At 41.5% G+C, this 13,807-nt stretch overlaps 1 protein-coding gene across 2 annotated transcripts in view; it reads right to left on the bottom strand.

Moving 5' to 3' along the window:
• Positions 1 to 13,807, bottom strand: part of LOC137642602 (cytosolic Fe-S cluster assembly factor NUBP2 homolog) — a 164,827-nt gene that overhangs the window by 25,696 nt on the left and 125,324 nt on the right. For both annotated transcript variants that reach the window (XM_068375303.1, XM_068375305.1), the window contains 3 exons: positions 13,040 to 13,154; positions 12,181 to 12,325; positions 6,158 to 6,255 (listed from right to left, as the gene is read on the bottom strand). In XM_068375303.1, coding sequence (XP_068231404.1) covers positions 6,158 to 6,255; positions 12,181 to 12,325; positions 13,040 to 13,154 — 358 coding nt within the window. The remainder of the gene's footprint in view (positions 1 to 6,157; positions 6,256 to 12,180; positions 12,326 to 13,039; positions 13,155 to 13,807) is intronic.

The following is a 13,807-nucleotide window of genomic DNA, read 5'->3' as shown; positions in this document are numbered from 1 at the left end:
TGATTTAGGTTATGGGATAATCTGCAACTTTTATTTTCAGGTGGTATGGGATTGGATGTGGGTTAAGGAAGATCAGTAACTTTAATTTGTAGGTGGTTTTGGATAGGATGTGGGTCAAGGATAATCAGCAGCTTGCTTTTCTTACTTTAGAGGCACCCTAGACTCTTTTTAGGTCAAAGGAAAGGAAGAACGTGAACGAGGAGAGGAGGCATTCTCCCCAAAATAGCCCACTGGCTCCCATCGTTTAGTTGGAGAGAAAGAGTTACAGCAGTAACTCCCCATGAGTAGAAGAGGTCGGGAAGGAGTTTGGAAAGGTTTAGTTATAGATATTGGTATAGAGAAAGTAAAAAACTTCCTTAGTAGCTTGAGCTTAAGTTTTTAGTATGAGCAATAGTATAAAGTTTCAGCTGAATAGAAGAGAACTGAAAATGAGAAAGTGGTTAGCAGATGTAAGTGGTAAAGTTAGGGTGGAATAAACATTCCTGTGCCTGAAAGTACTAGAACAAAAATAAAAATAAAATCTTAATTATTTATTGTGGTCATTGAGACATCTATGTGCTTTCAGATTTAATGTTTAGTTGGGAAGAGAAGAGAGAATGCAAGTGGGAGAGGAGCTAAAAAGACGTTAAGCATGGTTTAAGTTAGGTTATTTAAGTTCACACTGGTGTTGGTATTACATTATCTAGGGGAAGCGTAGCTGCGGAAAAAGGCTGTATCAACATTAGCGATAATGTGTTTTACAATTGCTGTCACGGTTACAGGAATGTTGGGGTTGAAATCCTGTCTTAGTAGGCTCATTTCTTGACAATTCAATAGGTAGTGTTGCAGAGGTTTGTCAGTTAGTTGCTGACAGTTGTTGCACAGTCTTTCAGGTCTCTGTTGTGCTGCTGGGTGCTCGTCGTTCTCAATGATGAATTGCCAGTTACACAGATATCCCAGTCGCAGTCTGCAAATAAGGAATGCAACTTGTCGGGTGATTTTTCTTGTAAGTGGATACAGGATTAGGTTTGTTGCTTCGATGTATCATTTGGCTGATCTGAATGCATCAAGGAAGGCTCGCCTTACTTTGCTAGTCTTTTGCATGTTGCAAAAGGCTGTTATTCAATTCTTTGATGGTTTTCAATGAAGGTTGAAGTGTGATACTGATTGTCTGGCACATTAGGGCAGATATAGCTATGTGACCGACCTCGTCATTGCCACTGATTCCAGTGTGACTTGGGATCCAATGTAGGGTTATTTGCCTGTTGTTGCTTTGGTGAGCTAAGGCTAGGTACTGTATTGCTGTGATCAGGTAGACATTTTCATTGGGTTTTTGGTTGCAGAGAGCCAGAATGGCTCCTCTCGAGTCTGTGTGGACTGTTGTGTTTCCTCCATGAACACTAGATGAGTGTTCTAGGGCTTTGACAATCACCACTAGCTCGGTTTGTAGCGTGGAGGCGTGGTTTGAAAATCTCCAGTTTTCTCTGTAGCTTGATGGAGAAACGACTGTAGGTGCTGCGATAGGAATATCACGATCAAGTGATCCATTAGTATAGTAGATGTTGGAAGCTGAGGTGTTGTTGACTGCCTTTTTGGCTGCTGCTATGAGTTGTTCTGGCAAGCAGAGAGCTTTTCTTGCTGCTAGAAAAATGGTGAAGTTGTACTAGATGGGGTCCGGAGACCACGGGGCAGGAGTGATGTAGCCATCATGCATTTGTTGCTCCTTTGTCTTGTAGGCTTCATTTTGCATTTGCACACTTATAAGTGCGTCCAGGAGTCTCTTTGCGTGCATATTTGGTGGATCATTAGGGAATGGGCCTGCAGCAAGTATTGAAACAATACCAAGTTACACAAGGGAAAATGGTTACCTGCAGATAGGTGAGGTCAGCTTTGCAGAGGACCCTGGGTGCTAATTCCCCAAGAGAGGGGAAGATGTAGAAAAGAAAGAGCCAGTCCTTCATACACATTCCTCCCATACTAATCCCAGGTAATCTTTGCCCTGAACCCTCTCCTACTTGTCCATCAAGGAGCTTGAGGTGTCTAAAGCATGTGCTGTGCAGCCACCACAGGACCAATGGAAAAAGTGTCTGTATTCCTGTGGGTTAAGTTTTGCAGATAGTGGGCAGTGAAGGTCGTCTGACGATTCCATACACGGCCCCTTGCAGTACCTGTGCCACAGTAGTTCCCTTTGAACGACAGGGATGTTGCAATACCCCTGACGTCATGAGCTCTGGGTCATTGTGTTGGATGAGAATCAGGATTCAGAGCCAGGTCTCTGACCCTGCGAATCCAAGTAGAGATGGTGTTCTTCATGACCCTCGTCTTGACCTACCCCGCACTGACAAAGAGTGCCGACACTCGGGGCGAGCTACTAACATTCTTTTGAGGTAATACCTCAAACTCCTTACTGGGCATAGTAACAGTTGATCCGCATTATTGGTTACAGTACGGAGACTCACAACCCGGAAGGAAACAAATCTACAATCTGCTACCCTTGGATTTTGAGTCTTGGCAATGAACTCGGGGACTAAGCTGAGAATTAACTCCCCCAATCCCCTTGAATGAGCAATATCATAAGAAAAACCATACAGTTACTATCTCTTTTGGCCTAAGCCAAAGCGAGTAGGAACACCATCTTCAGAGTGAGGTGATGATCTGTTGCATGGCGTAATGCTTCGTAGGGGGACCCTTCAGAGACTGAAGGATCCAAGAAGGAGGTGGAACTCGGGACAGGTAAGCTCGCAACTTCGTGTGAGGAAAGAAAGTTTCGAGGAACAAATATCAACTCCTTTCAGCTTAAAGGCACGACTCAAGGCTAACCGGTAACCTTTTACTGCTGAAACCGAGGAACCATTTCTTCTCGAAGGTGGACGTGAACAAAGAACTCCTCTATTGCTGGAATAATGGCATCAAGGAAAGAGGTACCACTTCCACGACATCAACCAAAGAATACAGTCCCCTTAGCCTGGTAGACCAAAGCTGAAGATCATTGAAGATATTCAGCCATCTGTTTTGACACATTGCGAAAATCCTCTCTGAGCGAGGAGGTGCTGGATAGTCTCCAGGTGTGAAGTGGTAGCGAAACTATGGCATTGTGGAAGATGTTCGCATGTGGCTGTTTGAGTAGATCATGTCGTGAAGGGAATTCCTTCGGAAACTCTGTTAGGAGCTGCAGAAGGTCTGGGAACCATTCTGCGTGATGACATAGTGGAGCTATGAAGGTCATCGAGAGATTGTCAAATGCTCTGGTCTTGTTGAGTACTCTTCTCATCAAATAGAATGGGGGAAAGGCATAAACGTCGATGTTGTCCCACCGTTGTTGGAATGCATCTCGCCAGAGAGCCTGGAAATCCGGGACAGAGGAGCAGTAAAGAGGGCACCTGAAATTCTGGGACGTCGCGAACAAGTCCACAGTCGGGGAACCCAACAAAGTCATGTCCTGGGGCTACTAAATGATTCAAAGACCATTCGGAGCCCACTATCTGAGTTAATGTGATCAGATTGTAAGCGAGCATGTTCCTTCTGCCCGGAATGAAGCAGGCTGATAGAGACACCGAGTTGTCTTCTTCCCATCTAAGTATCTCTACTGCTAGATGGGATAGGGGCTGCAAAAAGGTACCGCCTTGTTTGTTGATGTAAGTCACAACTGTGGTGTTGTCACTCATTAACACCAGCGAGTGGCCCGTCAGGAACTGCTGGAACTGTTGGAGGGCTAGGAAGGCTGCCGTCATCTCCAAGATATTTATGTGCTGGTACCATTCGAACTTTGACCAAAGGCCTGAGGCTGTGTGGTGCAGCATGTGGGGCCCCTACCTTTCTTTTGAGGTATCTGAAAAGAGCATCAAATCCGGGGGAAGGATGAGAAGGTCGACACCCCTGCGGAGGTTCTCGTCTGTTACCCGCCATCTGAGGTCTGTCTGCTCTTCCAGTCCTGTGGGAACTAGAATATCCAGGGAATCGCTGGAATGATTCCAACTGGACTTCAGCTGCCATCGGAGAGATCGGATCCTGAGGCAGTCATTGGGAACTAGAGTGGCCAGTGATGATAGGTAACATAGGAGACACAACCATCTCTGGGCTGGGAGTTCTTCTCGTCTGAGGAATTGTCTTGCTACCTTCCTCAGCCTCACTACCCTTCGGTCTGAAGGAGATCGCCTATAGCTTGACGAACGATGAACGGCTGACAAACGCCTAGGGACTGCCAAAAGATGAGCCACTGGAGAACAAAGAGCAGCTGGCGAATGACGAGCAGCTGGCGAATGACGAGCAGCTGGCAAATGACGAGCAGCTGGTAAATGACAAGCAGCTGGCGAACGACGAGCGTCTGGAGAATGGCAAGCAGCTGGCGAACACCGAGAAGCTGGCGAATTACAAGCAACTGGTGAACAACGAGGCACTGTCAAACATCTATTAGCTGGAGACCAGCGAGTTGTTGGCGAACGGCGAGCTGCTGTAGAATGACAAGCAGCTGGCGAACGACAGGAAACTTGTGAATAGCGAGCCTTTGGAGAACAGCGGCCAACCAGAGAACGATTGCCAGCCATAGAACGTCGAGTCATTGGCGAGTGACTCGTAGCTGGAGAACTGTGAACAGTTGACGAACAGCGGACTGCGAGCGTGTGATGAGCAGTCGGAGAATGATGAAAGTCTGGAGAATCAAACGGCAGTTGACAAACCACGAACAGCTGGCGAGTGACGAGTAGTCGGAGAGTGACGATGGACACGCGAACGCCGCAGAGGCTGGCGAACGACGAATCTGGAGAGAGTCCAATGAAACAGGTCGGGAACCAGAAGGCTGTCATTGAGTATAACGCTGGTCTAGAAGGCGAGACGAGTGATGAGTGACAATCTCTGGAAGAGGTCTGCGCTCTAGGTGATGAGTGACGAGGAGCTGGCGAGTGGCGAGAACTGACGAGTGACCAAACTCTGAGGGAGATCGTCTGATGGGCGAAAGAAGGGATCGCAGGTCTTTGAGAGAACCAAAGAAACGTCTCCTGGCAGGTGCGTAAGGAGAACATCTGAAGTCGGACTTTGCTTTCTCTCCGCACCGAGTTGAAGAAGATCAAGCAGAGCCTCCTTTGACGGTGCACCAGTCCAACCCAGTGACAGCCACACCTGGAACAGATCAGTGAAAGAACAAGTCTCACCTGGGGGGAAGGGTGGGGCCGCTTCTCTAGGGGAAGCAGCACCATCCCTAGAGACCGGGGTTGACCTGGTGTTAACTGGTTTACGCTTCTGTTCGATCATTTACCAGGGGAGAGCGACTGAATAGGAGCTTCAGAAAGAAATCGGGGGTTCAAAGAAGGAGTCCTATGCTTCTTCAACTTTGAGGAAGACAATGATGGCAAAGAATCCCTTTTGGACTAGATGCTGGTCCGTATCCAAAGAGGACATGAAAGTCCCGCAAGAGCGGCCCTCAGGTCCCGGGCAAGTTAGCTTGAGGAGGGCCAAGGAGGGAGCAAACACACTGAAAAGAAGAAGAAAAAGCAATTAGTCAATAATGGCAAGTCAATAATGGTGAGGGGGAAAGAGCGGCTACGTCCCTTCTCCCCACGAGAGCCAAAGGCAAAATGGGTCTTCAGCCAACGTGTGGGAGTGATCAGGATAGAAACTAACCCCCATCCCCCACTAACTAGATTGTGGATAGTTAACCCTTGCTAAAAGTCTTATGGCTCGTCTTTCAGCTTCGAAGAAAGTAATATCCCCTATTAATAGCATTGGTTTGTATTTAGTGACGGAACATATAATGAATTCTTACATTTAATGCGATAACCTATTTCCATAATTTTAACATTCAATTATCTTTTTAAAGAAGTAAAGAGTAACAAACATAATCAGTGATTTTTATTATTCAAATATTATTAAAAATTGACAATTCACTAACATTATGATTTTGAAGAGAGCAAAAATTTTACACATGTTAATAAGCTATCTTTTCTATTATAGTTACAAAATATACTCATTCACACAGTTACAAATTCTCTATACATCATTACGGTTACAAGGCTAAACAACATAAGATATCATAGTTATCTATATTTAGCATAAGCTAAAATATTTACTTGAATGTTGAAAAGTTTATCTTATTATCAAATAAACACATAAATATTCTAATAATAATACTTCTGAGCATCATCAACTTAAAACTAAATTTTAAAAAATATTAAATTATACTCACAGAACAACATGGACATGTGAACCCTGACATATTTTCTATTATTCCTAGGACTGGAACCTTCATTTTCTGGCAAAAACGAATCTCTCGGCTTACCACACCTAAAATTGAAAAGTACAGAACTTAATAAGGGCCCCCAGATAACTTTTAAATTTTCTGCACAAACACTCATTTTGTTTACTGGTTAATTACCACTCCAGGGATTGTAGATGAGAGATGTTACTTAGGAAATGAATACTATTGAATCTAATAAAAATAGAGAACCTAAATCTAAACAGACAAAGAGACTAGGGTCTAAGTGAAATTATTCTTAATATGTTACTGTAAAAACAAATCAGTTTTAAACATAATTGCAAGAGAGCAAATTAAGTTATCAGAAGATAAGACCAGTTGTCCAACATATGTCAAATTAAATGCGGAAACCAGGCACCAAGTCTGAACACAGCAAAAAAAAATAAAATGCAAGCAGTTACCAGGTAAGTATAAAAATAAAACTCTCTCAACTTCAAACTTATGTAAATGATCCCAGGACAATGTCAAAATGTATTTGACTGGATTTTGATTCCAAATTCGACCACAATGCTATGAAGGCATACAAACTTATCAGTAAATTGTCAAACAATGTATTGTATGTGACCTCAAAGTTGCGGAATCTGAATTTATACTGAAACAACTAACAATATTTTAACATGATGCCATAAAAACCGAAGTTGAAATTAAATACAAGGAATTTGTGCATGGTGAAATTAAGTAATTACTATATGGCCACCACAATATTTACAGGGACCTAACACAAAATAAGGTATGACTAATTTCAGTTAAACCTGAGAGAAAAGCCCAAAAGAGTTGATTAAAATATGTTAATTACATCCTAGCATAGCATCATGCCACCAACAAACAACTAGAGAGAGAGAGAGAGAGAGAGAGAGAGAGAGAGAGAGAGAGAGAGGGGGGGGGGGGAGGGGGGGACTAGTCCTCCCAATAGATAGCACTACAAGACGAATACTAATCACTGGTAGCATTTGTACCAAGAGCTTCAAAAAACAAGAGTATTGTAGACCTGTACAAACCCTAAAAAAAACTCTCTTGGCATCTCTAAAATTGGGGAGGGAAGAAGGGAGGGAAATGGATGCCTAGGCTACAAGGTAAATATTAAAATAATGAATTATATTCAAATTTTATTAATTCTATTTAATCTTACCTTGTAGTCTATGCTGACTACCATACTTCTTTGGAGATGTGTATGTGATTGTAGAAGACACAATATAAACTAATTTTAAATTTAAGTCACACTCTAACCAACTTGATATATTACACCTTATAAATGCCAACCTTCCTGGTTCCACATCAGAAAATGTTGACAGAGATAGAACAATCCTGGATTTTTGCGTTGGAAATCTTATACAACCATTCTACAGTCTTCTCCTATTGGCTCTTAAAGAATAATCGCAAGGAATGATTCCATACCCTTTCTGGCCTAACCAGTCATATTTCAGATCGTGCCTAATTGACGCTTTTTGCTTCATACTCAGTCTCCCGGGAAGGAGGCTTCATGCTTTCAGAGACTTGAAATGCATGTAGTTCTTCAGTCATCTTAACAGCCACTCATTAATTCCAACCTGAAAATATTGTTAAACTGGTTTTTTTTTTTTTTTTTTTTTTTTTTTTAACATATCAGAAAACTCAAGAGAAGTAGCCCACCTGTTCTTGATCAATAAAAATAACTGAAACACTCTTGGTAGCAAGGAGGAGCATCTAACATGGGGAGAATATACAAATTCATTCCCTCTGCTACCTCCTCTACTAACCCCCTCTTCCACCTATTCTCCCTTTCATACACTTCTCAGAAAGAAAAAGCAGCAGTGCAGTCTCGCAACAGGCTTCTTGCAAAAAAACATTCATTGGGACTTCTAGCAAGCGCTCTTTTTCTTCAAGCGGAAATGACAGACCTCACCTGCGGACTACTACCTTAGGGTTCAGTCAGTGGATCTGTACGCCAGATGAGGAAGAGTTTAAGCAACTACCTTCATCCTTTCTCTAGTGACATAGGAGAAATGACCTGGCATTTAGGAAGTCACTCTCCTGTGAGGAGGGTATCAGGTCTCATACTTTGACATTCTCCTTCCAGTTTGGTCAAGAGGTTTATTATTATTACTTGCTAAACTAAGACCCTAGTTGGAAAAGTAAGATGCTAACATGGAAAAATAGCACAGAAAGGAAAGGAAACAAGAAAATAAATAAACATGCGACGAAGTAAAGAATAATTAAATTATCTTAACAACAGTAACAACATTAAAATTGACCTTTCATATATAAACTATAAAAACTTGAAAAAAAAAAAACATGCAGAGAAATACGATAGAATAGTGTGCCTAAGTGTACTGTCAAGCAAGAGAACTCTACCCTATGACAGTGGAAGACCTTGTTACAGCAGATATGGCACTACCTAAGACTAGAGAACAATAGTTTGATTTTGGAGTGTCCTCCTAGAAGAGCTGTTCACCATAGCTAAGTCCCTTCTACACTTATTAGGAGGAAAGTAGCCATTGAAAAATTACAGCACAGTAGTTAACCCCTTGAGCAAAGAAGAATTGATTGTTACTCTCAGTGGTGTCAAGTGTATAAGGACAGAGGAGAATGTGTAGAGAATAGGCCAGATTATTCGGTGGACATGTAGGTAAAGTAAAAATGAACTGTAACCAGAGAGAGGGATCCAATGTTGTACTGTTTTGCCAATCAAAGGACCCAATAACTCTCTAGTGGTAGTATCTCAATGGGTGACTGGTGCCCTGGCCAACCTACTACCCTCAAATCATGGAGGAACTAGTCTTTTACTGAATGAACAAGCCAGAGACAGATATGCTACATAGATAATACCTGTGATAAGCCTCGTCCTAATAGAACATATGAGGTCAACCACCACACCTTTGAGGAATGCAGCTGTTTTCAATTGATATTGGAACATAACCTCAAAGGGCCTTCTCTTCCTTAACATCCTAGTGGAGAGCAGACTTGTGATTCAAAAGGTTGGTCTACATAAAACCAACAAACTTTGGATTTTGCTTGAATGGTGATAGTTTCCCACCAGATGTGAAGCTATGACCCCGATATGATGGACTTCTCCTTTCATTGAATTCAAGTGAATGGTCCCAATTGGAACCCATAAATTTCTCCGCAGGGCAAGCAAAGGGGAGACATTACACCTACCCTCCCTGTTCCTGTCCTAATCTAGGAGTAGCGTTGGTGCCCTTAGAGAGCTGCTCCCCTATTCCTGGTGGGAATAACGGAGCTCACTCACTAATCGATAACCACTAGGTCTATCAAGCGGAATTAAACCCCAGCATGACAGCTACGGCTGTAATATCGACTACAGGGAACCATTCCCACATGGACCAATCACCAAAACAGTATGCCAAGTATGGTTTGGGAATACTTTGTCCTTGAAAGCCTCTAACTTCTTCAGGGAGGGAGTGATGAAGTTCACCAAAACACTGTTTCCCCAGAGTTCGGTCTACTAAACTGTGAGCCTAGTATTACAGACAATTCTGACATAACAGGAACAGGTAATGGTTCCTAAAGGGACTGAGTACCTACACTATCCAAGTAAAATTTAAAGTGTTCATCCACCTTCCCAAGCCATTCTAGTGGATACATTGGGATGGAAACATTGGGATGGCATCAAGTCACAAACTATCCCTTTCTGCTACCTCTTTGGGTAGGTAAGATGCTCTACAGTGCTCAGCTGGAGAGGACCAAAGTATAAGAAAAATCTTTTAGAGGACCTGAAAGGACTGGGTTTAAGTGAACTATGGCTACTTGCCCCCTTAGACTTATCCTCTGGACTCCAGCAGATCTATTCATTACTCGATGGGTTTGTTGGCATTGCATCCATCTCATCATCATCATTCTTATACATCTTCCCAGATCTATATTTCCTCCTTCAAGTACTTATCTCCCCTGGGGGATGTCTGTGGCAAGAGCCAGCATTATTTCGATCCAGCATAGGAATCTTATACCTAACTACCTATTAGGTAGGTTCCAGAAGAGGCACCCTAACTACAACGAGGGTCACACAGGTCATGTTCCTCCAGCCACCCCACCTTTCAGTAGATCGTAGAATTTCTTGCCCGCCTCTGCTGAAGAGGCTCCTAATAAGGGTTTGGATCCCACTTCTTTGGACGAACACTCCAGGCTCAAAGAGAACCTTGAGCAGTCTTGCCTACATTTGGATTTAGTTCCCAGGGTGGGATGGACCTTGTCCTCAAGGTACTGACACACCTGCCTCCTGCTAATCTGAGGGATCTTTCCCTCAAGACTTTCATCTCTGCAATGGCAAGAGAGTAGGAAAGTTTTCAGGTTTTCTCATCCTGTCAATCTTAGAGAGATGTGGGTTCTGTCATATTCATTGCAACAAACATTTTTACAAAGACTTAGCACCAGTCAGTCTCTAACACCAGTTCAAGAACTTCTCAATCCTGTTCCTCAGATGATAAGTTGATGCAAAGATGCCTGGTGTCCTGTGGGGGCCCTGCGGTGCTACTTGAAGGGGACTCAATATCTCTCTTATAAGTTTGCCTTTGTCATTAGTCTCAGGAGGAACAGTTAAGATATTTCCAGACACCGTTTCCTCTATCTTTGTGAGGGCACTTACTTGCACATATGTCTTTGGTCAGTGAGGACCTCTACCTGTTGATATACTTGAGATGAAGAGTGTGTCAAAGGGTTTCAGACCACCTTTGCTTCTCTGTACCTTACAGATATTGCCCACAGTTCTTTGGAACCATTTTCTTGGGTCCTCAGGTGGCTGCTTAATACAGTAGTTGTGTAACTCTCCCAGCTCTCTCAAGGGACAAGCATGCATCCTGCTAAGGCAATGTGTTTGGCAGAAGTCTCATGGAGAGGTAGAATGACTGGCACTTCTACCTCTTTTGCTCCTTTCTCGAGAGGATGCAGCAGCCACAACACTTACATGATCATCAAACATCTAATGCTAGCCAAACATTTTTCTTGATGCACTTGGTTCAACACTTCCGTCATCTCCCTGTTAGGAAAATAGGTTTTCTGTTATCTAGTACTGACTTCCTCTTAAGCCAGTACTGACCGAGGCCCTAACAGCTTCTGCATCTCTACATGCAGCTATTAGAAAGTTATTGAAGTTCCCCTTTGTTGCTCCCATACAAGCCCAGAAGGGATGGCACGTCCAGAGAAGAAAAAGAACCTTCCATCTTTGGTCTATAAGACTTCCTCCCACCAAAGCAAAAGTCTCCTATTTTAAAGGACAAAAAGTTTGTATGCATGTAGAAATACGTAAACTAAAAGTAATTTATATTTTTCCTAGCTATACAAACCAGAGTCTTTAAATTACACTTCTCACCTTAACCCTCCTTCACCATTCTAAGCTGAAGGTCAAGTAGCTAGTCAGTGACAGGCTGGTGGCAAAGGCTTCCCATCGCATGCCCTATCAATAACCAGCTACCTTGTTAAATATTCAACGGCCATTACAATTCATGCTGAAGTCATCTCTTATTTTAAAGGATTCAAGTTTTTATGGCTAGGAAAACTACGAATTTTTGAAATAACTCGCCATTAGCATTTCTGAACTGTACCAGATGATGATAATATCTAAATGGAGTAAGTGCAGAATATATCTGTTATACTGGTTACATAGTTAATTACAAAGCTGGAAATTAAAAGTGAATTCAAAAGGTACTGTATTATAAAAAAGGGACAATCGATAGGATAAAGGTGAACAAGATTGCAGTTGTAAAATTGGTAGATATAAAAGGGAATTAAAGCTAACCTACTGAAGAGACCAAAATATTATTAAGAAACTGCAAGGACGAAGGTTTGGATTAAATGAGAATTTAAATGGAAAATTTGTAAAATAGAAAATGTATAGATCTCATTACGTATTTATTACAGTAAATGGAAAACCTGATTTAAGAACGTAACAGAAGATGACAATCATGAAGATCTGATTAACCTAAGCAAATAACAATGAAAAGTTGAGCTCATGAATAAAATACCTGCTGACAACTTTTGTGGTGAGGTTACTATAACAGCCCCGTCTGGTTTAGCTGCTGCCAAAAGCTTGACTATGGTTAAGTGTTCATCACTGGTGCCAGGAGGAGTATCTATAATAAGGGCATCAAGTCTACCCCAAAGTGTGTCCTGAGAATAGAGAAACAAAAAAATAATGACTACCATAATGACAATATTTGTAATGTGAACTATGCTATTTGCTAAAAGTATAGTGACCAATACTCACCACTAAACATGACAAAATCAAAATGTCAGCTTAAAAGACAAATATAAAATCATTATTGTTATCACACTGCACTGAAATCTTTGTGGATTTACAGTTTTTCAATGCACACTGTGAGCTCTAATTATCATCCTTTATACACCTGGGTAATAAAGAACAATCACAGACCCAAAAAAATATTTGACTTTCTTTACCTCACTTTCCTAGAGATAAGTGACTTGAAAACATTATGAACTATAATTTATTAGAATTATTTAAGCAGACCACTGAGTTGTACATCTTGGCTCATAATGCTGATCAAAATTACTTCTTATTATATGATGGCTGAAAGCTTGAGCAACAAATTGTGAAAAAAAAAAAATTTGACAACAAATTAGGGAAAAGACACCCAAAGAAATGAAGAAAAGTAATTAACAATAAACAGTGCAAGTATGGATAGATGGTATCTTGCAAACAAATGTTAGAACAACCTACAGTACAATAAGTCCAGCACGATAATGATGGTATGTCCTTTCAAAATATATACACACTAAGAAGGTACTGTCAGTTTTAAGATAGATCAAGATACAAGTTACCAAATACCAATGAAACTGGTATCTTGCAAAAGGTAAGCAACAAACCTTTATCATCCTTCTTATGAGGGAAGTTTTTCGTGGTCCTCTCCACACCACTGCTTGGCTTCCTGAGCTTAACAATGATCCAACTGATAAAGTTTTTATCTTGCCACAAGAGGACCTGCATAAATAAGGGAGTAACTACCAAGCAGGATATAACTAAAATTCATGCAAAAATTAACAAGCAGTTCTAACACTTCTAGTAATGAGGAATGAATAAAACCAAACACATAAAATAAGCATAAAACCATCCAAATCCAGAATAAATTATTATGAATTGCTATTCATTGATAAAAACATGCGAGTGCATTTGTTGAAGGGAAGGTGCTGTCAGTAAATTAAAGTCTGCTGGGGTTTCCTAACATTTTACCCAAAATTTCTTTAACGATAATAAGTAATATTCAATAAAGTACTCATACATTCCTTTAAACACCTATGGTAACATTATTTTTTCAATCTTGGGGTAGGTTCTATGAGCAGCACAAGAATCTCTCACTTAATTTAAAGACACAACACACTTTTATTGTTTATGTCCTAAAAATCTCTGTAACTATAATCTCTACATACCAACTCTACTACTTTCAGTCTGCACGCTCTCAACTAGGCACCCTTTGTCTACAAGTCAAATGTGACAAATGGCTATTCCCATTCTGGTCTGTTGCAGTGGGGCTCTAAGCCAAGAGGAAGCAAGTGCAGTGTGGCTAAAAAAAATTTAACTGGATGTCTGTACTTGGCAATCCCTCTGTCTACCATAGCATTTCCCCTAATTTTAGG

This window comes from Palaemon carinicauda, chromosome 6 (genome assembly GCF_036898095.1).
Source record: "Palaemon carinicauda isolate YSFRI2023 chromosome 6, ASM3689809v2, whole genome shotgun sequence".
Lineage (NCBI taxonomy): Eukaryota > Metazoa > Arthropoda > Malacostraca > Decapoda > Palaemonidae > Palaemon > Palaemon carinicauda.
This window is presented reverse-complemented; position numbering and strand designations above follow the sequence as displayed.